The following is a 25,980-nucleotide window of genomic DNA, read 5'->3' on the forward strand; positions in this document are numbered from 1 at the left end:
TCAGGATCCCCGTCTCCACCTCCCCGGGGCTGGGGTCACAAATCTGCACCACCACACTCAAGTTTTGTTTTTATGATTTTATTTCTGTGTATGTGTGTGAGCCTGCCTGAATATACGTGCACCACATGTGAGGTGTCGGAGTCCCTGGAGTTACAGCCAATTGTGAGCCGCCATGTGGTTGCTGTAATCTTTGGGCAGCAGCATCTCTCTAGCCTTGGTTTTGCTTCTCGATCTTCTTTTTGAGAATTCTGGACCCAGCACACGCCAGTGCAAGTTTTAAGGCAAGTGCAGTCTCTCTTCATTCCTATTAAGCCACTGGTGTGGGGCTCTACCTGTCTCTGCTCCAGCATGTGCCCTTTGCTGGCAAGAACACAGGAGGCTGAGGCTGCTGGGGCAGACCTCCTATTCTGGGTCAAGTATTCAGTTCCTTCCTAAGTTCCAGACTCCTCCTCTCCCAGGGCCTTTGTTTGGCTTGGGGATGAATGGCTACTGGCTGCCTCTCTTATACTGTGAGGCTGGCCTGGCCAGCTGGGGAGAAGGAGGCAGTGTGGAGCCCAGGCAGGACAGAAAGCAGCTTCTGCCAGAAATGCAGGAGCACCAACATCTCAGCAAGCACTTGGGGCTGCAAGTATCCCACCCCCACCTGCTAGTCCTTCCCTCCCACTTCCTCCACAGTCCCTCGTGCTTCAAAAAGACACAGAGGAGAAGGAGGGTGGGTTTAGAAAGTAACATTTGTTGGATCCTGAACATTTGGATGAAACTAACAAAAAACTTAACAGAAATACACATTCAGGTTGGGATAGTATGAGGGGTGAGGTCATCTTGCTTAGATCATGTGACATACAGCTGCTCAGCAAAGGGGCTATGGGAAGGTACGAGTCTCCAGGAGGGAGAAGCTCTGCTCTGCTCTGCTCTGCTCTCATAGGCTGCCCTGGATATTGGGAGGGGCGGGTCCTTATATGCTTTGATTTCAAGCAGTTCTGATTCTGAGTGTGGCATGTGATGCAGCCATGGCCTAGGCCTTATCTAGGAGTGTGCTGATGGGCTAGAAGCAAGCTATTGGCATGCAGGCATTGGCCACAGTGCCAGTAAATATCTTCAGAGGGGACACCATCATAGCAGTGTGTTACTATGGGACCAGGAGCCAGGCTGCGATGGTAGGAAACATTTGGCTTGGGTGGGGTGAGGAAGGTGTGGGTGAGGTTCCCTGTGGCGCTCACAGTGCACGGATGGCTGCGGTGGTGGCCGCAGGCTTCACACAGTTCGGTCTGTCCCTGAGTGCTTCCGCACCACCTTCCCTGTGTTCACTTGGTCCACGGCCCTGGTCTCCCCCTCAGGCTGGGCCTGTGGTGGACTGGCATGATGGATGCGATGAGCCACCCCGATGTGGGTCTTGTGTGGCTTGTCTCGTGCTGGGCTATGTTGCCCACTGGCGCCACGGTCTGAGGCGATAGGAGGTATGACAAGAGGCCGCTCTTTGAGCTGGACCTCAGCAGACTCCCGGGCCAGCAGGAACGGGGTGGGATCAGGCATTGCATCTACCGGCTCCCGCAGGAGGAGTTTGCGGCTCTCGCCTCCGAACCTGTAGACCTCCTCAAACTCAGGATGCAGTGGGGCCGACAGGCTCTTCTTCATGCGGCGACGGGGTGTCTCAGGCAGCTTGTCCTTGGGAGGTGTGGGCTTATAGCTGGCCAGTGCAGGGCTGCCGGCTGGGCTGGCATCAGAGGTGCCGCTAGAGCTCAGTAGCTTTTTCTTGGCTGCATGTAGCTGTGAAGTGAGGTAGGCCACAGTGCTGGCGCGCTGCTCTAACTCACCAGACAGCATGCTCAACTTGTGGCTCTTCACCTTCAGCTCCTCCAGGTACTTCTTCTCTCTCTCCCGGACTGTATTCTCCAGCACAGCGATGGCAGCGTTCTTCTGTTCCAGTTCTTGCAGTAACTTGCGGTTTTCTTCCTCCTTGGCCTTCAGCTGGGCCTCCAGCTCTTCACAGCGCCTCTTCAGCTCCGTCGTTCTAGAAGAGCCATCTCCTGCAGGAGAAAGTCAGGTGCCAGGTCAGAGCCTAGCAGAGGAAGGAGATGCTCATGGCCTTTGTGGAGGGCCCTGGCGAGGAGCCCTATGGTAGGCGGGGTGCAGGATAGCCTGCAGACCCTGCTCCCACTAAAGGCGAATCAGGGGGTCTCTAAGGCCCCTCCCAGCTCTTGGTTCCCTGGCTTACTGCGTAAAAGAACGTCTCCAGAATCTGAAGGTGCTGAAGTTAAAACAGCTTGAGCGTCAGCTGGGGTCAGCGTCTCTGGAGTGCCAGCTCTACAAGTGAAGGGTGTCAGACATGTCCCTCAGGCCTAGACCCTGTTCTTCTGCCACCTTTATTTTCCCAGTTGCCCCAATCTAGAAGTTTCCCTTTCTACTGACCTCTCTGATCTGTCTAGCCCTACTTCCCACTGTGTGCCACCACCTCCCAGGCCTCCTTCAATCTGCCCTGCTCCCCTCTTTCTCCCTTGGCCAATAATGACTCCTCACGGCCTAACAAGCTGCCAGTCGGACAGTCAATCTGTTTCATGCTTTCTGCACCCACATGAACGTGAGCTGCCTGTCTCCTTTGTTTCTTCTATGTTCTATAGTTGATTCAACTCCAGATCTCTGCATCCAAAATCTGCAGCTATCCCTGCAGTACCTGTGGGTGCTGGGAGCATATCAGCAGCTTCAGGTAGACTGAGTTACTAGAAGCCCTATGGGTGAGTGTACACTGCAAACTCACTGCAGGTAAACACAGGTGTGTGTGTGTGTGTGTGTGTGTGTGTGTGTGTGTGTGTGTGTGTGTGTGTGTGTTGTGTGTGTGTGTGTATGTTTGTGTGTAGAGGAAGACCAAATCAGTAAATGGTAGCCCTAGAAATGATGCAGTATTAGCTATGAGTTGTGCTTTTAGCTATAACCAAAAGAATATAAAAATCCCTACAGCACTAGATTCTCAAGTGCAGCGAGGAACTCCAGCACAGTAGTCAGGCTTGACACCCACTGCTCTTCCTCCAGACGCCTGCAGGTGGGCCCTCCCATCTCAGCCCTATCTACAGCATAGTGGGTCTACAACCTCAGGCCTTTGGTTGCATCCCAGCCAGACACAACATTATGGGATCCGTGTCCGTAGGGAATTCGAAGAGGCTTGACGAACCTACACATTAGAGCAGACTCCCTAGTACTGGTGAAGGACACGGTCCTTGACAGTCATAGGTTCAGAGCCAGTATAGACATTGTCAGGCACACAGCCCTAGTCCCAGCAGAACAGAAATCCAGGGTTCCTCAGTAACGTGCTTGTTTTGGCCTCCTATCCTTGAGAGGCCCGGAACTAGCAGGTGCTTCAAGAGGTGCTGGTACCCTTGGTCCTCTACACACATCCTCTCTAGAAACTTCTGACTTTCCTTGTCTCCTCACGAGAGGTGTACACCAACTGCTCCTCAGCACTGAGCAGTACTGCTTGAGCCTGCTTGTGTCACTGTGCACTCATGTGTGTAGATTCCAGGCCTCTCCTGACCACAGGCTTCATGGCCTTCAGGAGAGAGAATCAGGATTCTTTCTGACCTGCCTTGATGTGCTCTGAACTGAGCACTAGTTTCACCCCAGAGGACGGGATATGCCCTCACAAAACCCACCCAGCCAGAGGCTTTTCAAACTGCCCCCTCTGCTGAAGTAGCAGCCCATACACCTTTGACAAAAGCCATAATGCTGCTGAGGGTGTCGTAAATGGGTGGTGAGGGGGGATTGAGACAGAGGCTTCAGAGCTGCTGCAGACTAATCTGGGCAAAAGGGGGAGGTGTGAGGACACCCTGGCTCCCACAGCATGGGCAACTCTGTCCTGAGTCGCTGCCTGAGTTCCTGGCAGAGGACTTGGGTGTCTTGGCTCTACAGAGAGATTTTGGTGGGTAGGCTCCTGCTCCAAGGCCTATGAAGCCTGGCAGGGCCTTCTACACCCACTCAGACAAAACCATGACAGGAGTGCTCAGGAGATGGGACAGAGTAACAAATGCTCATTAATGTGACCTGAGGCTTACAAAAAAGACCGGACTCTCATGAGAGCAGATTGCCCTTGTAGAGCTTAGTTAGGGAAAAGGTCTCCCCCAATATATGTCCTAAACCCTTAAGTCCCAGTCCTGTGCTAAGGAACAAGCCATTCTCACAGGCTCATCGTTCCTAAAAGACCCTGTCCCCATCATTTCTCTGGTCACCACTGGTATGCTATACCCTTGAGGGTCCCTAGCGATTCTCACTAGGGAAGCATATCTAGACTGAAGTCCAGAGAATGATGGTCCCAACCTCTGGGCCACGAATGAAAGCCCACTGCCCTCCCCCACCCCTTCCCAATTACAGAGCAGTCTGGCTTTGGACTAGAGCTTGGTTAAGCTCTGGAGACTGGAGTAGGAGGGCCTTCTGCCTACTTCTCACTTTTCCTCCTTTCTAGCAAGTCACACTGGGTTTATTTCTGGATTACAGAAAGATATACATTCATGGTAGAAAAGTTAGAAAATTCTGAAAAGTATATAATAGACATTCTAGACATATGTATTAATGGGAAGTGAAAAAAGCCACTCATTACGCCAGCCCACAGGTGTCAGAGTGCTCTAAACTTGTCTGCTCAAGGAAATGACCCTCACTGCAAAGGGGACCCTAAGCACGTGACCAGTGGGAATACATTACAAAAAAAAAAAATGCACCCACATGTGGGGAGGAGCTCTTACCTGTCAGTTCAAAACTTTTGAGTGTCAGCTCATATGTTAGATCTACAAAGGAAACATGACACATTATCATGACGTACTTCATATCAGTACTGAAAACAGCATCAAATCCCAGTGAGTTCTGCCCTGTACAAGATTGATGTAAGAAATAGCAGAGGTCAAGGTTCCTATCAGAGCTGCAAGAGGACCCTCCCTCAAGAGTTCCCTCCTCATCTTCCCGGAACACACCCCAACAGCAAAAAGTAAGCGAGCAGGTTACTATGTGATCGAGTGCTGTAGGCATCGGCTGTTCTATGGCAAGGCTGGAAGCTGAGTGCTCAGTGCTTCCACGATGCTGTGTGGTGTAAGACTTACAGGGGTGTGGGCAACGGAGGATTAAATGTGTGGACATATCGGCATGGGAAGTGGGCCTGGCACAGCTGCTGACCAGACTGCACATTCTGACGGTGGTTCTGGTTCTGTAGCCATCAGCCTGCCCCCACCTGTGCAGTGCTGCTGCAGCCTCCGGATCTCAGCATGTAGCCCCTTGAGTGTGCTGGCGTGCTCCCGCTGAAGGAAGAGCAGGTTCTTTTGTGCACTGTGCAGCTGGTTCTCCAGGTTTGTGGCTGCCATGCTGACATCCAAGTGACCTGCAGGAAACACAAAATGTTGGTCACTGTCTCCAGCAGGAGAGTTGAGAGAAGGTGGGGCTCTGGGTACATGTCATGGAAATATGGGGGGAGCAGGTGAGGTCCTGGGGCTCTAGGACCCTCTTCTGATTGCTGAGGTGCAGACCCTTAAGCCATCTCTCACAGATCACCTGCCAGGTCTCTGTGAGACCCAGCTGAGGGTATGAGTGGCACCCAGTACAGGATTCTAGGCTGCTGCTCATTTCTGAGAGGAAGAGGTTCAGAAGTAGACTGAAGTCATTAGGTACAAAGAGGGCTTATTCAATTTCAGGCCCCACCTTTCCATTGTCCTGACATATGTGACTGGTCCAAAGCACCCCCAAGAGATTCCATAACTAGGAAGCAATAATGCTCCACAGAGAACCTGGGGCCAGGACTACCTGCAGTGACCTCCTATGCATACCTGGAAGCTAATGAGATGACGAGAAGAGAGGGTGAGGAGAAAGCTGGAGAACAGTTTTCAGAGCAGGGAGAGGCCCTGGGCTCTTCCAAGGAATACTTCATAGGCCACACAGTGGCTACAGAAGTATGGGTTCCTCAGGCCCTACCCTCAACTGTAACTGGAGTAATGTGAAGTCACACCATCTTTCTAGAAAAACTAATGGTAGTAATTAATTCAAGACACCTGGCCCAGCACTGAGACACACCAAGGACAGAACATGGACTCTGTGTACCTTTCCTAATGGCCATGATGGAAAGCCCTTCCTGAAGGACCCCATTTCTCAAGGGCCTCGAGCATGCCTATGACATCTGCTCAGCATATGACTGTGGTGGCAGCAGCACACCCCTGACATCACTTCAGGAGCTGTGTTCACTAAGAACTGTTTCCAGTGGGACTTCAGACGTGCCTACACTCTAACCATCTGCTGAGGCAGCCAGGCCCCACCCAGCTATGACTGTAGGAGAGTTGAAAAAAATGCTCAGAAGGAAACAAAAAAATGACTGACAGGGCCAAGTAGACAATAACATATCCTAGCAGAACTAAGGTTAAAAAAACAAAACAAAACAACCACAAAAAAACAGGACATCTACATTAGGGGGGAATGTCAAGAGGAAGCAGACCAGGGCAAAGAACTTAGTTTGGTCCAGAGGGCATAAGCTGGTAAGCTCCATCTGTGGAAGCCACTAGCCAAGGCATGACAGCAGCCTTAGCAACTAGCTGCAAGGGCAAGGTGAACCCTGCAACTCAAGATCCCAGTACTATATGCCAAGTGCATGGCTTTGGAAGAGGAAACTGACCATAACAGAGGATCCAGTACAACCAAGGCTAAGTGAGAGGATGACATGTGAGGAACAGTCCCTGGGCCCGCACCCACAGTAGTAGCTAGCCTCAGTTCAGAAGGGCAGCCTGGCCTGCTGTCTGAGCCTCCCAGCCATGACTATATTTTTCATCAGAAGCTCTTCTTGTTCAACCTAGCACGAAGTCTGGGCCCACCTGGACCCATGTGCTTGGGATCTGCAGGCTTGGGAAGTAAGAGTCCTGACAAGATGCCTTAACCTTGTTTGCAGAGGACAGGCTCAATTCCATGGTTCTGTGAGCTCAGGGAAAGCTGAGCCCATGTTTCAGAACTTGCAGGTCTGGGAAAACAGGGAAACAACCTGGGCTTAGTATGAGCACCATACAAATGCCACCTTCACCTTCATCCAGCTCCACCTGTGCCATCAGGTCAACCCATCACTTCTGCCCTGCACTTGTGTCTTGGTGATCTATGTTCAAACTCTCAAGGCCATCCCTATGCCCTGACTGGCCTGCTCCATCTTCCTTTCACTTGGCCTATATAAGTGAATTGCCTCTGTCCCGTTCCTCTACCCTTTTGTGCTCCACACAGTAGCTGGGGAGGTGGGGTGTTTTAGGGTCCCACTGTTTTGCCCAGCCTGAGCCTGCTGCTGACACTTTCCATGGCTCTCTTTAGAGCCCCAGTGCACTGCCAGTAGTGCAGCTCCCTTCAGAACTTATCATTGCCCTCCAACAGCAGAACAGCCTTCTGCACCCTCCTCTATCCGCCTTCCCAGGATCTCCAAGATCTCAGCCTAAGCTCTGCTGCTTTCCAAGCCCCAGCCTCAGATGAGGCTATGTGTCTCACACCCCTGACCACTTCCTAGGGAACTGTTTCTTATGGGCACGTGTCTCTTGCCTTTATCTTTGAACATCCTGTAGGTTTGTCCAGTGCCTGCACCCAGGAGGCCACAGTAAACAATGGTGACCTACAAGCACCAAGGTCCATGTTGGCAGGGGCTTCCTTCTCAGGTCTGTAACTCACAGGCATGTATGCCCAGAGAAACTATGCACTTTGATAGTCCAAACTTTAACCTATCTATGCAGGCAGCCAGATACTTGGCTTTTATAATCTACACTGGGCCCCTCAGTGACCACCCTGTCCCAATCCCTGGGTGATAGGTTTGAAATCCATTTAAGTATGGTTTAAGGAACTGCGCCTCTTTGAACTGCCTTTAGGGAATCAGTGCTTGAACCTAACTCTGGACTCGAACTCACTGTCATCTTGCTACTGCAGCTATTATCCTAGAACAAACCAGGTATGCAAGGAGTGCCATGCAACACCTGGGAGGCCTGCTGGGCCCTGAACATATGAATGTACTCTGACATTAGGACAAGAACTTTCAGCCCTGTGGTAGTCAATGACTGCCTAGGTCCCCTTATGTCCCTTCTCTGGGATGCCCTAATAGGTAGGCTCCAAAGAGGAGATCTGCCTATGCAGGTCTATGGGACAAGGCATATGCACATGGGACTGGATTGTGTTGAGATGGCTAAGTGACTTTCTTACCATCTGGGCAGGATGGTGGTGCTATGGAATCCATGGGGGGAAAGAGCTGCATAGTGTAAGTCAATGATGTTTTTCTCCTGAGCTACTGATACTATACCATTTTTATAGACAGTATGCAAGACTTGGAGCTAGCCTCAAGCAACCTGAAGAGTCAATTGAGAGTTTTCTGCAGATGGCTAATGGGTCCCAGGCTACCTCCTCTGAGCATCCTGCCAATACTGCCATTCTGTGTGGTAAGGGCACCACCCTGCTCATGGCTCTGAACTGTGGTCTTTGCCCCAGTGTGATTCAACTGTTTCTGTGCCTTGCTGAGAGTCACCACCAATTTCACAATTCTTTGCAGGCAGCAGGGGTTAGACATCAGTCCTCTTCTCTTGGATATTCTACCCTCAGTTGCAGGTAAGGTTTCAAGCCACTCTTATTACCAGGGCCTGGCTCAACCCCAGTAAATGCACAAAGACCTGTAGTCTTTCTCTCCAGACAGCTCTAGCAGTAGGAACAGGTGTCCTTTAACAAGGTTACCTTGACCAACTGGAATGGTGAGACACTCAGACACTTGCTGCAGTTACTTCACTGGCACCACAGAACACCATCAGTTCACAACCGTACTCTCTGTGTTCAGCAGACCCATCACTGTTCGTTCTGTAGAGGGTTACAGAGACTCAGCTGCAGTAGCTCCCAGGGAACTGCACCACCATTTCTAGGGATAACTTGGCACTAATGGAGGCCTTGGTGATGAAGGACCCTGATTGCAACCATTCTTCCCATCATTATGACAAATAAATGACCAAGCCCAATGTAGTGGCATCTTCCGCCAACAGATTTGAGGTACCAGCCTTAGGGTGTAGCTTAGGTGTGTGGACAGACATGATCCCTTATAAGGAAGAGGAGGATCATGAGTTTGAAGCCACCCCTCTTCCTTATAAGGGATCATGCCCCCCCCAAGCCACACCCTAAGGCCGGTACCTCAAATCTATTGGCAGAACAAAATGCCACTACAGCCCAATTCCCATTCTGACTCCCAGGTGCTGGTTGCCTCCTAGCTCCACGGCAATACGTTCTTCCTGATGGAGCACTGCTGCACCAGCACTCTGTCATCTGCTCTGGCAGTCCTCTTTGCAGAACAGAGGGATGTCATCACTGAAACAGGTCAACCAAGAAAATGTACCTGAACCTGGCAGTTCCCCTCAGCCTCTGGGTCTGCAACAATCACCTTCAAGGCTGGCAGATGTAGATTTACACAGGAAAGCAAATGCTTCCCATAGCATACACAACCAACCTCTGACAAAGTGCACAAACAAAGCAAACCTGATGCAATTTAGCTCCAGAGGAGAGTGGATGACAGTTCTCCTACAAGGTGGAGGCTGGGTACTGTGTCTGTTCTGAGCAGACATGGGTCTCTAGCCTCCGGGTTTTCTGTCCATTTCCCAGACAATCACAAACCAATCCTGCTTTTAAAGCAAGAAGGTGGGCAAAGGCCCAGTCTTCTGGGCCTCACCAGCTCCTTTGCAAATCAAGGTTGCTTCAGAAAAGTAACAGGAGCCTGGTGGTGGTGGTACATACCTTTAATCCCAGCACTTGGGAGACAGAGGCAGGTGGATCTCTGTGAGTTCCAAGCCAGCCTGGTCTACAGAGTGAGTACCAGGACAGCCTCGAAAGCTACACAGAGAAACCCTGTCTTGAAAAACAAAAAACCAAAAGAAACAAACAAAAACAATGGTATTACAAAAACAAACAGGAAACCCACCCTCAATATGCATCATGCCCTGGATACCAGCAGGAATGGCCAAGGGCCAGACTCACACTCACCCTCTCTGTCCCACAGCCTCTCAGGACTGACTCAGCACAAGGTGTCCTGGGTCAAAAGTAGGGTTCTGCTCCGCCATGAGCTGCCAGACACCGTTTGGGTGTGTCTGTGAGGGGGAGACTCACGGCCAGGTCCAGATAGTCCCCTTTCCAAACTATACCCTGTTAACAGCACTCCTCTGCACACATTCATCTAGCCTACATTTTCATGGCAAGCCTCTAATGCTTGCACTCATCTGGCCAGGTTGCCACTTCCCCAGCCTTGTCCCCAGTATGCTCTTGTGCTCATCACCACAGGATTCTTTGTCCCTCTTTTATCTGCCACACCCTGCGGAACAGGGCCTTTGCACACCCTGTTCTCCTCTGTCTGGACTACTCTAGGCAGCCCCCACCTTTCTGCCCCCTTTCTCCCCTCCCCCAAGAATTCATGCATTATGTATGCATTTCAGATTAATTTTATCCTGCTCCACCATGGGGCTGAGGAGAAGGCTGTGCCGGTTACCTCACATTAATCAAAAAGCACTGCGGCAGCATTGATCTGAACATGACCTCATCCCACAGAGTCTCGACAGTCTGAGAAGATATTTTAAAGCAGCTACATTTAGCAGACGAAGAGAAATGAGTATCTTGGGGCGGGGGGTCTTATTTAAACACAGGCTCTGGGCTATCCAAAGCAGCCTAATTCACAAAGCCATGGAAGTAACAATTTCAGACTATGAGACTGACTGAAATTGTTATGTGTGACTGAAGAATATGTGACTGGAGACTGGTTAGTGCAAGCTGTTCTTGAGTCTACTCATCAATTAGTTATAGCTCATCTGCAATGGGTCCTCTCTCCATGAAGGACGAATGGATACACTGACTCCCCTAATTTTTGAAAGGACCTATGCTTTGAAAGGGCACTACACAGCATCTCAATGTTAGGGCTTAAGGACTAATGGGACTTTTTGTAGGAATTTCTGTACTGCTTTGGTACCCTGAAGCTTAAGTACTGCCATCAAGACAAATACTGGCCAGGGAGGAAGGTATGCTACACATAGGTAGCATTTCTAGGTGGATGTGTAGGCTCAGAGGACACCAGGGGGAAAAAAAAAACCCTCCAACTACTTGGCCAGCAACCTGTCTCCATATAAAGAAATTCAGGTCCAGATAAGATCTGCAGAGCAGTGGGACCAAAAAGGACAGGGTAGACAAAAACTTAAGAAGGGTGGGACTCGGTCTGGGGTAGAAGTGAAGCCATTTAGCTGGAACCTGATCTTGACAGCCCGCTCACTGCTAAGTGCACCAGGCTCTGGTGCCTGGCATACAGTAAGTGCTCAATCAATATCAGTGACCTACTGCTATGTAAATACTGGATCATAGCTCTACAAATTTACTTTTGAGTGTTTATTTGTTAATACTAGATACTTCCTGAACACTAAATATGAGAATGAGTTAGCAAATTCTAGTTGCTCCCCAAGAAGACAACATAAAAGTACCCTGGATCATCTGCAAAAGTACTTCTTTAGCTACCTTCCTGCTCCATCTTCACTGGAGAGGAGCCATTCAGGGAAGCCAATAAAGATGGACAGGCAGAGAGCCAGGAGCCCAGAGACAGTAAAATTTTCTTCTTCTAAACCAATCTACAGTACTCTACCAATGGCTAAAAATGGCCTAAGGCTAAGTAGTGGCTCTCCCTTGGGCCTGCTTTAATATGCACCCTGGAGGGAGGCTGTTGAGATGGCTCAGCAGTTAAACATGCCTACTGCCAAGTCTTGACAACTGGAGTTTGATCCCTGGAACACATAGGTGAAAAGAGAACTGATTCCTACAAGCTGTCTGCTGACTTTCACATGCATGCCATGGTATGTGTGCACCCATGGCACACATGCACATACCCACACACAATCTCCCCCCCCCCCCGAAAACTGCAGGGTTTCTCTGTGTAGCTTTGGAGCCTATCCTGGCACTTGCTCTGGAGACCAGGCTGGCCTCAAACTCACAGAGATCCACCTGCCTCTGCCTCCCGAGTGCTGGGATTAAAGGTGTGCGCCACCAACGCCCGGCCCCACACACACAATCTTAAAAATGCAACTTTAGCACTTGAAGAAGACAACACAGACACAATTCTGAATTCACAGTAACCTACATGAATGAACTGCTGTAAGCTGTGGAGACCTCCTGTTCCTGCTTGTAAAGATACTTAGGAAATTCAATGAGCAAGTCATCTGAAAACCCCCAAAAAGCTAGGGCTCCAAGAAAAAAGGGTATCATCTCCCAGAAACGCAAGCATTTGACAAGACTCCAGAAATTTATTAAAGAAGAAAAACTATAGCATAAATATTGAAAGCAGAGGTTCAATTTAATTTTTTTTCAAGACAGGGTTTCTCTGTCCTGGCACTGGCTCTGTAGACCAGGCTAGCCTCAAACTCACAGAGATCTGCCTGCCCCTGCCTCCTAAGTGTTGGGATTAAAGGCATGTGCCACCACTACCCCGCTGGCAATTTTTAGGGTGTTCTGGTCTGGAGAGATGACTCTGGCTAACCGCACTTGTTGATCTTGCAGAGGACCAGAGCTCAGTTCCTGACACCCATATGGTGGCTCACAACTGCTCCATGGGATCCAATGCCCTCTTCTGACTGCCTCTAGCACCAAGCACCCACATGATACATTCATACATGTGAAATTAACCTAAATAAAAGAATCTAGATATGTTTTTTCTTTGTTTTTTTTTAAACATGTATGAATGTCATACCTCATTTCAAAAGACAGTTTTGGATCCCCTGGAACTGGATTTGTAAAAGATTCTGAGCTATCTTGGAGTTCTGAGAATCAAACCTGCATCATCTGCAAAACCAACAAGGGCTCTATCTAAACTGCTGAGCAACTTTCCAGCCTGCCCATGTTTTGTTTTTTTAAGCCAAACAGAAACAAGTGTGAATAGAGCTCAGCATAGGAGTCATGACTTTGAACTGCAGTTCTCTGTTTCCTCAAAAGAGCCATCATACTGCCTGTATGGCATGGTGACTTGTAGGAACAAAAGACTTTCAGCTACAAGGTTAAGCAGGATAGCTGTGGTGAAGACAGAGGAGAAAGCTGGTGGGCTGATCAACCCTGCAACTAACTATCCAGGCCCAGAACAAGGGTTGTGAGTTGGCCTACCCCAACAGCCATCCACTCCATCTATGGTCTGCTGGAGCAGACCTGTGAAGGGGCAGGTCCTCTAGATCCAAAGTTACAGGATCTCTACACACAGGGCAACAACAAGATATGCAAGAGGAGTTCCAGTGAGGGCCCAGCATTGATAGTGTAGCAGAAACCAAAGGCCCTGAACCAGATCAATGATTCTTTACAAAGAACACTTGCAGGTAAAGACATGTGGATAAAAGGGTTTACTGCATAACTCACTATGTCACATTATAGCTTCAACAATGAGATTTTTCTTTTGTCCTCTTAAATTTTATTTTTGGAGGGAAGGTTGCAAGGGCAGAGGGTGGTTACAAAGGGACAAGAAATGAATTGGATCAAATACATGATGTGAAAGACACAAGAATAAATAAAAAGGTGATGGTGATGCATGCCTTTAATGCCAACACTCGGGAGGCAGGTGGACCTCTGTGAGTTCAAGGCCAGCCTGGTCCGAAAGCGCTAATTCCCGGACAGCTAGGTCTACACAGAGAAACCCCGTCTGGGGGGGGGGGGGGAAGAAAAGCAGAATGTCTGGTATATTGTATCAGAGCAATAAGCAAGCTGACTCTAGTGTCAACAAAAACTGAAAACTTTATGTAGAAATTTCTTATGGGTGCTCTATTCTCTAAGCATACAGTAGACATTTTCTTTAACAGAGGTTCCTAAAAGCCAATAGAAGAAACCAAATAAACTCTTAACTTTTGCACAATGCCTACCACACAAAGGATTCTGAATGCTCGGTAGGGAGGACTCAGGGAGCATGACACAAGTGCACTGTGCAGAGATGAAAAGTGACCAGCAGATGCCTGTAATGGGCTAAGCTGAAAAGCTCATGTGTAAAGCTTTATCAGCAACTTAACATTTTGAGTAAGTCATGACAAAATGTCCAAGGATATACATAGAGCATTAAAGCATTACTTTCTAGATGGTGGGTTATGAGTGATTTTTCACTTCTTAAAAATTCTAGGCTAGGGCTGGAGAGATGGCTCAGAGGTTAAAGAACACTGACTGCTCTACCAGAGGTCCTGAGTTCAATTCCCAGCAACCACATGGTGGCTCACAACCCTCTCTAATTAGATCCGGTGTCCTCTGCTGGTGTGAAGGGCACATGCAGACAGAAGACTGTATATTTAATAAATAAAATCTTTAAAAAAAAAATTCTAGGCTGGAGAGATGGCTTAGCAGTTAAGAGCATTGGCTGCTCTTCCAAAGTATCTTTGTTCAAAGCCCAACACCCACATGGTGGCTCACAACTGTTTGTAATTCTAGTTACTGGGGATCCAACACTCTCAGCTGGCCTACATGGACACTGCCCACTCGTGGTACACAGACATCCCTACAATCAAAATACCTATGAACATAAAATCAAAGTAAATGTACATTTTAAGTTTCATTTAAGTACTACCCAAAGATCACTTTATAGTCAGAAGAAATAATCAAGTGCTCTCTCCTGAAAAAGGTATTCACTGAACACCACTAAGGAGGAGACAATGTATTTCCTAACATCAATTCAGGGGTCCTGGATGACTAGAACTGTCATTTCTTCACCCAAGTACACAAGAGTAGATTGGAGGCAAGTTTTACAACATCAACAATTTAGTGCCCCCAAACAAGAGTCCCTGGGTGCATCCTCTACCTTCCTGTATCTTGATGACATTACCCTTCATAAAACACAAGCCCATCAACAATTCTCCAGCCACCGAAAGAGTGCACAGCCTGATGTTAGGGCTGTAAAGATGTGATCAGAAGCCAGCGATTAGACATGGAAACATGATACACAGCCTGTCTGGGAAGCCTGTGGTCAATGGAGGTCTGCATGATGGGTTTATTCCCATGTTCCTCTTACTCTGATTAGATTACCTCACACTTTCAGAGTCTCTATTTCAAACCACATCAGGCACCCACACTCAGATAAGGAATGAGTCCCTCTGTGTGCAAGGTTTCCTCAAGAAAAGAGGTTTGAAGCCAGGTGTTGGTGGAGCATGCCTCTAATCCCAGCACTTGGGAGGCAGAGGCAGGCGGATCTCTGTGAGTTCAAGACCAGCCTGGTCTACAAGATCTAGTTCCAGGATAGCCTCCAAAGCCACAGAGAAACCCTCTCTCAACCCTCCACCCCCCAAAAAAAAGAAAAAAAGAAAACAGGTCTGGAATGTAGGAGGCTGATGCACCTTTAAACAGGATGTATAGGACAGAAGTCAATGACCATGCTCTCCATCACAAGATACCTTCTGGAGTCTTGGGCTTTGTGGAACCAGTACCTGAGACAGATTTTTACCAGAGGAGGTAGGAGCCCCAGACCCCAGAACCCAGCACTTTTGACTCCACAGAGAAAATCATAAACGCAAGTGGCTGCTGGGACAGCAATGACCAAGGGCATGTAGGACAGTAACCCTGCCTAGGCCCTTGTGTTACTACTGCATCCTCCTCTTTTCTCTCCAGGCAGCACTCAGGCTAACTACTCTCTGGGGTAACTCATCAGAATGAGCAGTACTAGCAGAAAACCCATGGCTTTGCAGAAATATCACCTGTGAACTTCTCAAGCTGGCCAGGCATCAGGATCAGCCTGAACAAGGTAAGAACATCCACAGATACAGTACAGACAGTTCCACCTATGAATTTTTATGGACAAGGTTCTATAATACCAGTCAAGGTACCTCTTGAGCCTCAGAAGTTATCCTGATAGCTAGGAGCTTAACATCATCATTGAATTTGTTAAAACTTACTCTGGGGCTGGAGAGATGGCTCAAAGGTCAAGAGCACTTACTGCTCTTCCAGAGTTCCTGAGTTCAATTCCCAGCAACCACATGGGGGTTCACAGCCATCTATGATGAGATCTGGTGCCTTCTTCTGACATGCAGGCTGAGCAGTCTATACATAATAAATAAATCTTTAAAAAAAACAAAAACAAAAAAACTTACTCTGACAGTGTTCCATTCTGCTGCCTAGATCAGCTTTGAACTTGCCACATAACCCAAAGCTGACCTCAAACCTACAATCCTCCTGCCTCAAATTTCTGAGTGCTGAGATCACAGCTATGTGCATCACACCTTGCTTAAATTTATCTTGACATTTATGAAGCCTAATGCACTAGCTGGATGATCAATCCTTTTGATTAAGTACTTAGCAATCAAGCCAGTATGCTCCTGAAGCACCCAATGTATAACTTTAGTCCATGCTTACAATCACTTGGTGAGGGAAGATAAAAATCTCTAATTATAACCTCCTGAGGTGGAAGTACTAAGCACAGGAGCCAGGGTAAGGGAGCCCAGGGAGGCATCCTTTAGTGTGCCCGTCTCTCCTCCAAGTAGAGAAGATCTCTGGAAGGTAAGGTGAGGCCTCAATTATCACAGCATTCCTGGCACTTTGTATGCAGGAGGCACCAGTTAACTGCTGCTGAGTACACAGGGCCTGGAAGGGCAAAGCCTCCCTTCTGGAAAGGTTGGGGCTGAACTGAGTCCTGGAGAATAGGCAGACCCAGGGAGGAGGAAGCAACTCTGAGGAGGGAAACATGAAGCTTTACAATATCGTGGCTACACACTACTTGACTTTGGAGAAGTGTGGAAATAAGGTGGGGTAGACAAATACCAGATCTACACTACAAGAACATCAAGTTACAAACTAAGAACTGCTCACAAAGGCTGGAGGGATGGCTCAGCAGGTAAGAGCACTGGCTGCTCTTGCAGAGGGACCAGGATTCAATTCCTAGCACTTACACAGCAGCTCACAAGTATCTATAACCTCAGTCCCAGGGAATTTGACACCTTCTTCCGGCTCCTCTGGCACCATGCACACACATGGTTCACAGACATACATGTAGGGAAAACAGTCATACATAAAGCATAATTTTAAAAATAGTACACATTAAGTTTGAATGCCAAGGTAGAAACAGGAGTGGGGGTGGGAGGGCACTATACAATAGAGTTGCAGTTCCCAGTTCAGAATTCAGGCTGGCCAGGATAAAGCAGAGCACAGGAGAAGAGAGGTACAGTCCCTTAGCTCTGAAAGAAAGTAACTCAGAAAGCAAAAAGCTTCAGGTAGCAGGTAGCAGGTAGCAGGGCTGGTATTCATTCTGAACCACTGACATACTATACTGTTGTACCCCCATGGAATAGTCACCAGCACAAACACAGAGCCAGCACTCACTGCAGTGACAAAATACAACTAGTATTCTTTCAAAGTTCCCTTTCCCCTTTCCTACTGCACAGATGCAGTCAAGTGGCTTATGTACAGACTTTTTGTTTAATGTGAACAGTCCAACAGCTTGGTTTTGCCGAGCTGCTGCTCATGTGAAGACAGTACCTCAGAACAAGAGGTGTTTGCCCTATAGCTGCAGAAAAGCAGACCCTGTACCCAGAGCCTACTTGTGAGCTGGTGCAGAATGCTGTGAAAACATGCTACTGTTATTTTCCACTGAGTGTTTTAAACATCCAGGCTTCAGATTCAACAGAATTCTTTACAATGCCTCCTAGAAATCCTGAAGATATGCTTTTCTGACTGGCTGTCTTACATGACAGTGCAAGGTGACCTCTCTTGACACAGAGTCTGTGGTTTACTGGCTAATTGGAGGAGAGGCTCAGACTTACTCTTTATAACTATCGGGCTATGGCTACTGACTCCTTCATTCAGACTGCTTGCTTGTGTAAATGCACATCTGGTGCTATAACTTAGATGATGTATAGAACTAGGGCAGCAGGGAAGAAGATGGGACAGCATGTAAGAATGTGAGACAAAAATAAAATAACAATAAAATGCCTGGCCTGATGGCACAGGCTGTAATCTTGGGAGGGTATGACAAAAGAACTAGAAATTTGAGGCTTTCCTGGACTACAGAGTGTTCTAGGCTGGTCTGGACAACTTAGACTATCTCAAAATAAATAAATAAATAAATAAATAAATAAATGAATAAAATAAGTGAGCTGAGGATGTAGCTCAGTGGTACAGCACTTGCCCAGCACAGCTGAGGTCCTGTGTTCAAGACCAAGCACAGCAAAACAAAACACCTTAACACCCCAACTTTCCAAGTTGTTGTACTAAGCACAAGAATGAAGGCAGTCAATGTAACATGGGAGATGATACCAAAGACATGATAACATTTTCTTGAGGCTCTTAAACACATTCTTGTTGTATGGTCTTGAGAGTTCAGCATTCCCTCTGTGGGGTGGCAATATAAAGTTTGGTAGGTCATTCTTTCTATAAAGCCCCTTTTCTTTTAACTTTTTTACATTTACTTATTGTCACAGCATATGTATGAAGGTCCAAGAACAAATTGTTCTCCTTCCACCATCTGGGTTCTGGGAATGGAACTCAGGTTGCCAGCCTTGGCAGAAGGCACCTTCACCAACCCAGTGAAGCATCTTTCTTTAGCCTTAGTGCCAGGAACTAGGGTCACCATTTGATTTTTAATGTAAACTTTGCTTTCTAAAATCCTTAATTCCTTAAAGACTAGTGCTATACTGGAATGATTAGGGAACAATATGTATTTACCTAAAGAATTACAAAGAAATTAAAATTCAAACAAGGAAAGCAAACCTGTCACCCAGCTGTCTTTGTGGTTATCAGCTGAAAAGTTCTGAACACTTGTGTTTTGTTTTTTTCTGTTGTTGTTGTTTTTCAAGACAGGGTTTTTCTGTAGAACAGCCAGGCTGTCCTGGAACTGACTCTGTAGACCAGGTTGGCCTCAAACTCACAGAGATCTGCCTATCTGTGCCTCCTGAGTGCTGGGATTAAAGGAATGCACTACTACTATCCAGTTTGAACATTTGCTTTTTTAAGAACATTGATGGTTAAATCAATATATTATGGGTACCTGACATGTTCAGTACACTTAAAAACCATAAATGTAAATCCTGCATAATACAGCATAAGACAGAGTAACTATTTGTGAGCATCACAACACAGTAAAGAAAACCAACAAAAACTGTATAATGTAGGAGAAAAGGCTAAGCAGCTCCTAGCAAAGTAAGCTGATCTTTGGGATGCCTCCATCCTCAACACAGAAGAGTCTCCACTCTTCATGGTAGCTATTCTCTGTTCAGAAGACCAAATTCTCTCACACTGACAGTAGAGCACTCAGATGGTGGGGACTCCTTGATTGTGGGGCCCTCAAACCACTAATGAGCCTCACACTATCCTCCACCAGGCCTGTTTTATGAACTTTACTGCTTGGCGAATAATACTGTCAATGTGTTGGGGTTTTTTTTTGTTTTTGTTTTTCAAGACAGGGTTTCTCTGTGTAGCTTTGGAGCCTATCCTGGCACTCGCTCTGGAGACCAGGTTGGCTTCGAACTCACAGAGATCCGCCTGCCTCTGCCTCCCGAGTGCTGGGATTAAAGGCGTGTGCCACCAACGCCCAGCTGTCAAGGTGTTCTTGAACTGCCCAGCTCTCTCCATGTTGTTTGTACCTGTCCCAGGCTAGGTCTCATGTAGGAACAGGGCCTCTGAGTCTGCCAGAAAGTCTTTGCAGCCAGGTAGCCTTTGGTATTCCATACAGGCCCTTGAAAGTGACAAAAGACGTTTCTCTGTATCCCCTGCCTGGATGCAAAAAGAGAAGGGATAATGCAGGGAGAGCTGGACAGAAGCGGATGCTCCGAGCCTCCCAGCTTACTAACAGTGCTGTATGAGTCACTTGCTCATATGGCTGGCGCTGTAGGAAGCCATTATTGGGGAAGGGTGGTATTTATAAACATGTTCAGATCAGGTCACTCAAACATAAGTGGTTGTCACATGGATACTCGAGTAATTCCACTCATCCAGAAGATAGCTACCTGTAAAGGCTGACATGTAACTGTCAAAAACTTGTAAAATATTTTATTCCTTTATCTAACATATTGTGCGTTGACTTAGAAGCACACATATGACAAGTGTACAACTTTGTGTTCCTCCATGTCTTGTCTCCCAAGACTGGACTGGGTGATAATAGTTTAAAGTGGAACTGTGTGCAGTAGTACCCTAGAAGCATTTTGCAGAGACAGGACTTGGGCATCTGGATGCCTCATCTTTGGACTGCACACAAGAACTCAACAATTAAAAATCTAGAACTTTGCCGGGAGTTGGTGGCACATGCCTTTAATCCCAGCACATGGTAGGCAGAGGCAGGCGGATCTCTGTGGGTTTGAGGCCAGCCTGGTCTCCAGAGCGAGTGCCAGGATAGGCTCCAGACAGAGAAACTCTGTCTCGGAAAAACAAAAACAAACAAATAAACAAAACAAACAAACAAAAATCTAGAACTTTTGCCAGACGTGGTAGCACACGTCTTTAATCCCATCACTCAGGAGGCAGAGGCAGGTGGGTCTCTGAGTTCGAGGCCAGCCTGGTCTACAGAGTGAGTTCCAGGTCAGCCAGAGCTGTTACACAGAAAAAAACCCTGTCTTGAAAAACAAAAACAAACAAAAATCTAGAACTTTCACTTAAACAGCTGGGCAGATGTGAGACCTCTAACTTCGCCCATCAGTTACAGGCATTGATTTGTTAGATAAACTCGTGTTCTGTCACCAGAAGTCATGCTGAAGGCATCAATGACCACCTTGTGAGAAGCCTATGTAGCTAGCGGCAGCCACACAACAAGTCCTCAGTCCACAGTTCTGCAGATGTTATGTGTGCATCCCCATGGTGAAATTCACCATGATGTGCTAGAGCCAGTCAAGGGCATGAAAGCCATGGCGAAGACACAAGAGCACTCTAAAAGATCACTCCTACCTGACTCTAAGGTCTTGCTCTGGCTTTTTCCAGCTTACTGTCCCTCTCTCTTTGCTCCTATCAGTGAAGTCTAGATTCAGTGTTCTCCTCACTGGACCCCAAAACCATGCCTTGATATGAGAATAAACTAAACTATCAAAAACTGCCTCAACCACTTAAATTTGTTTTACATTTATATATTTGGATATGTGTGCGCCCATATCCTATTGACAAGTATGTGGAGGTCAGAGGGTGATATGGGGGAGCTGGATATATTATATAGGATATGGGGATCCAAATCAGGTCATCAGGCTTGGCAGCAAGTGCCTGAGCTCAGTTCTGTAACGTACTGCCAGGATAATGCAAAGCCACCTAGCGGGCCCTTGACCACTTTCTTCCTGGGGCATATGTTTACCTAACACCTATTGCCCTTCCCGACCAAAGTCCCACCTCTCCCCACCCAGAGCAACAGGCAGGTCCACAAGCAAGTGCCTTCATGGCTAAGAGATGCTGCTCTCAACTCCTGGAGGTTTCTGATCTGGTCATTGACCTTCAGTCAAAAAATAAAGATGTCACGAACGCTATGAAAGACAAAGACTGACACACCTTGAAAAGGACAAGCAGTACTAGTGACCTCTGCTGTATTCTTGGCTACATGAACACAAAACTAACTGCAGCCTTCCTTATCCTCCCTATCACAAAGTACAAGGCTTTAGTACCTCTCAATGTGGCCTTGTTATCATGTCACTAGTCAGGGAGAAATAAACCCCTGTGCCTTTTGTTTAGGGTGATGTATGTAATGGCTAGATAGACAAGAATTCAAATAGCTTCTTTGATATCAGATTACAGCATGAGCATGGCTTCCTACTTCATCACTAGAGAAATTAGGTTAGAAACCATTAGCAAACCCAGGGTAATCATCCACAACAGGGACAAAACTTTCTCTTGTGAAGACAGTATTTTATGCACCCTGTTCCCCCCATATGATATCAAAGATAGCCCTTTTCAGTATAATTCTTCACTTCCTGGTAAAATGTGCAACCTTCAGATGGCAAGGACCATAATAATCCTGGGAACTGCAATGTGTAGTAGCAGACGTATCTTAAGCAACATCAATATGAAAATGGACTTCCCGGGGCTGGAGAGATGGCTCAGAGGTTAAGAGCACTGACTGCTCTTCCAGAGGTCCTGAGTTCACAACCATCTGTTATGAGATCTGGTGCACTCTTCTGGTGTACAGATATACATAGAAGCAGAATGTTGTATACATAATAAATAAATAAATAAATAAATAAATAAATTTCTTTAAAAAAAAAAAAAAGAAAGAAAGAAAATGGACTTCCAGGCTCACAAACTCTTTTAACTGCACAGCAAATGAGAAGGCAACAGCCACTTTCCACTAGGAAAGATTCCCATAACAATGGATCTCACGCAGAGCCCGTATGGTGGCTCACAACCATCTGGAACTCCAGTTCCTGAGTATCTAACAGTTTAAACTCCATTGGCCTCATGACCATCCCACTGCACTTCTGACCTCTGAGCTCCCAGAAACTTGCTGTTTCATTGGCCATAGCCCAGAGTGCTAACCCCAATCAGTGCACACACCTGGGAGTTTGGTCATATTCTAGTATGACATCATTATTCCCATTGTCAATCAGTTCATCGAAACTGACATAGCACAAACAGGACACATCTTCTATCTTCTTCAGTTACAAAGACCCTATGCTGTCTAGTTTTATGTCAACTTGGTACTAGCTAGAGTCATCATCGAGAGGAGGGAGCCTCAGTTGAGAAAATGCCTCCATTAAAGCTGAGTTGTAAGCATGCCTGCAGGGCGTTTCCTTAATTAGTGGCTGATGTCAGAAGGCCCAGCCCATTGTAGGTGGGGCCACCCCCCCCCCCCCCCAGGCTGTTAGTCCTGGGTTCTATAAGAAAGCAGGCTCAGCAAACCAGGGGAAGCAAGCTAGTAAGCAACACTCTTCAATGGCTTCTGCATCAGTTCCTGCCTCCAGGTTCCTGTGCAGCTTGAGCTCGTGCCCTCACTGCTTTTGATGATGAACAGTAATAAGGAACTGTGAGTGAAATAAACCCTTTCCTCCCCAAGTTGCTCTTGGTCATGGTGTTTCATCACAGCATTAGTAACCCGAACAAGACAGCCCTTTTGCCCTCTCTTCAATTCACAGTGGTTCTACTTTGGGGTTTTGTTTTACTCTGGATATATTTAGAAATCATCCAGAAAATACTGACTACAACTACTTTAAGTAGGTATGACTTGACTGTTTTGCTATGAAACTTGAGTCATATCTGAGTAATGAAATAAACAAAAACTAAAATGCAGAGCAAGCACAAGAGTCATCTCTTTACCATTTGTAGTGTCCTCAGCTCAAGAAAACACACCTTTGCAACTCGCTGACTTTGAGAACAAATGGCACTACTTCATTTGTAGCAAGAATGACTTACTTCCTTCTTAGAGAAGACAATTCTCTTGACCAAGTGGTTAGTACAAAAAATAAAAGCCAGAGAAAGAGTATATAACACTAATCTGGGAGTACTTTATTATCTCTAAGGCCCCAAAACAATGCAAAGTAGGGTTCGTGTCACCTCTGACACCAAGCACTTAACCCAGTTACAATCTTCCCAGGGTTCAAATAGATGTCTGGAGAATGTCAACATGCATACAGTTGTAGAAGCCAGCAGCATAACACTTAAGAACAAACCCCCACAGAACTAGGAGGGAATCCAGTGACCACTAGAACCCTGGGAGGCACTCTAACAGAACACCCCCACACAGCCCTTCCAGACCTGAGTTGTCATTCAAGCTTCACTGGGATGGAGGCTGAGGAAGAGTAGCCCCCCTTCCTTTCACTGCTGAAGCTCAGATTGTAATTTTGCTTTACATCACCACGGATGCTGTCCTCCTGTAAGTACTCAGTGTCCTCTTCCTTACTCATGAATTACTCTAAAGCAGTAAAATCCCTCCTGCAAGGCAGACCTTCAAATGTCTAAAGACCATTAGGACACGGGCCCTTCCCTACCAAATACTTCTTGAGGGGATGAAACATCAGAGCCTACCAGCTGGCCTGGAACTTCGATTTGCAGCAGTCTCTGTATGTATGGCACTGCAGGGAGCCTTGCCACTGCCCTCAGAGTATATGAAGTTCAGGAGATAGATAATCTTAGTTAATAAATGTGTCGCCCTGTATGCATTAGGATCTATTTATGGCTGACCTTGTTTTAGACAGAAGAAAAAAGCTCTGCATATTTTCTTGCCAGAAATATGAGAGAATGCTTTACAAGTATTGCTTAAAAGCATCATCATCGTAATTAACATCAGTCCTGCTGCAAACACATCCTGGCAATTAGATAATGAGCCTAGAATCGATTTTCTGACATAGGACAGATGAGCATTAAAAACCCAGAATGAGTGAGCTGTTCTAAACAAAAGGATTCGTGTGTTTCTTTAAGAGTAAATGTTTAAAATGTCTAATTTCCAAACCATCAATTTGAGCTATTTTAATGTGTTACAGGAAAATTCTGTCCGTGCAAATCATTGTTCAATACTTTAAAATATAGCTAAACCAGGGCTGGGGCTAGAGCTCAGTGGGAGCTAGAGCTTGCTTATGCTATGTGGAGCCCTACGTTCAATCTTCCACACTGCAAAACCAAACAGAAAAATCTAAACGAAACTGATTGATTATAATATGCTACAGAGCAGGAGCAATCCAAATTATTTTAAGGCTTTTCAGTAGTGGTATACGCGATTTCACATAAAGAGGCACGAGTCTTAAAGCCTTTCTTCCAAACATATTAGAATATTCAGCCATTTTGGTGAACAGTTAGCCAAAAGGAAAACACGAGAAACTGGAGGTAAAAGTCATCTGGAAAGCTAGCATTTTTTTCTTACAATTCAACGGCAAGAGAATGCCAGGGAATTCTTGTCTGTGCACATAAATAACTTAATCATAACAACGCTATTTAAATAAATTTCAAACTTAGTTTGTAGACAGCGACCCTGGTTTTAACACTCTTCTGTTTTTCTGAGACAGGCAGGGTCTCACCATGAAGCCTTTGGCGTCGGCTGGCCTGGAACTCTCTATGTAGACAAGGTTGGCCGCGCAACTCGGAAATTCACCTGCTTCTGTCTCCCAAGAGCTGAAATTGAAAGGCGTGCGCCATCACGGCACGGCTGCTTTAACACTCCTAAAGGTGTCTGGAACCCCGTACTTTGTTATGAAACCGACCGGTGCCACCTGTCACAGAGCTCGATCACATTTTTTCCCTCGGCCACCTCACTGTCATCAGTGGACTAGACCATGCTGCTAAAGATAACTCGAGGCTTGACATTAGTTGGCAGGGCCGGGTCGAGCCCGAGGAGACCGCAACCCGAGTGGCGGCTCGCCGCGGGAGAGCGTGGCCAGCACGCGCGTCCGCGGGGCCCCGGGAACCCAGGGAGGAGCACTTACGTGGAGCCACCTGGGTGCCAGGGCTGCAGGTCCGGGAGGCAGCAGGTGTGGCGCTGGCCGGCGGCCGAGGCCCCCAGCATCCCGCCGGCGTCAGGCCGGACCCCGGGACGCTGCCCCGCACCTGCAATGCGGCTCGTACTCCGCCCGGGCCGGCGGTTGCGGCCGTTGCGCCGCGCCTCCCCCCCACGCCGCTGCGCAGCCTGGCGCCCAGCCCCGAGGGCGAGCCTCCTCATCAGCGCAGGTGCGCGCCTCACCTGCCACGCTCCCTCAGGCGGCTGCGGCGCTCGGCCTGCTCCTCGAGGTGGCCCGCGGCCCATGGGCAGGGACGGTCGGAGCCGGGTGCGCAGCGGCCCTGCCGCGGGGCACGAAGACTCAAGAGACGCCGCCCGGCCGGCGCATCCCACCCGCTCCCTCAGAACGCTCGCCGCAGTGCACGCCGGGAGCCGTTGGCGGCCGGGCTGGTCCTCGCACCCGAGGCTGTCTGAGGGGAGGATGCGGCGCCGACGCGGCGGCGGTCTGCTACAGAGGGGAGGACCGTGCGGATCGATGCTCTCGCTGCAGAGGGGAAGGGGGCGCCGCCCCGCTCCCTGCGGCTGCGTCAGGGCAGAGGCGAGGGCGAGGAGGAGGAAAGAAAAAAAAAAAACCCCGAGGGATGTTAGTAACACGCAAGCGCACTGCTCAGGTGCGGCCACAC

General features: G+C 47.7%; 1 protein-coding gene across 3 annotated transcripts; it reads right to left on the reverse strand.

Moving 5' to 3' along the window:
* Nucleotides 1-62: 62 nt before the first annotated feature.
* Nucleotides 63-25,962, reverse strand: Ccdc92 (coiled-coil domain containing 92). Of its 3 annotated transcripts, XM_027413892.2 has the most exons (5): nt 25,541-25,962; nt 8,698-8,817; nt 5,207-5,353; nt 4,728-4,769; nt 63-2,027 (listed from the first exon to the last, which is right to left on the reverse strand). In XM_027413892.2, exons 3-5 carry the CDS (start codon nt 5,334-5,336, stop codon nt 1,255-1,257), a joined length of 945 nt encoding a protein of 314 aa, XP_027269693.1. In that variant the 5' UTR covers nt 5,337-5,353; nt 8,698-8,817; nt 25,541-25,962; the 3' UTR covers nt 63-1,254. The 3 variants fall into 3 exon arrangements, with proteins under 3 accessions (XP_027269693.1, XP_027269692.1, XP_027269694.1); XM_027413891.2 differs by lacking the exon at nt 8,698-8,817 and having other exon boundaries at nt 25,541-25,961; XM_027413893.2 differs by lacking the exons at nt 8,698-8,817; nt 25,541-25,962 and adding an exon at nt 25,287-25,310.
* Between the last annotated feature and the right edge of the window lie 18 nt (nt 25,963-25,980).

The sequence above is a fragment of the Cricetulus griseus genome, chromosome 4 (assembly GCF_003668045.3).
Source record: "Cricetulus griseus strain 17A/GY chromosome 4, alternate assembly CriGri-PICRH-1.0, whole genome shotgun sequence".
Lineage (NCBI taxonomy): Eukaryota > Metazoa > Chordata > Mammalia > Rodentia > Cricetidae > Cricetulus > Cricetulus griseus.

What these genes read in the sequence shown, in the direction of transcription:
- Ccdc92 (XM_027413892.2), bottom strand. Translation starts at nt 5,336, where the DNA reads ATGGCAGCCACAAACCTGGAGAACCAGCTGCACAGTGCACAAAAGAAC. An exon ending in GCTGCAGCAGCACTGCACAG is followed by an intron (nt 4,770 to 5,206) that starts GTGGGGGCAGGC and finishes TTTCCTTTGTAG; the next exon opens with ATCTAACATATGAGCTGACA. An exon ending in CAAAAGTTTTGAACTGACAG is followed by an intron (nt 2,028 to 4,727) that starts GTAAGAGCTCCT and finishes TTTCTCCTGCAG; the next exon opens with GAGATGGCTCTTCTAGAACG.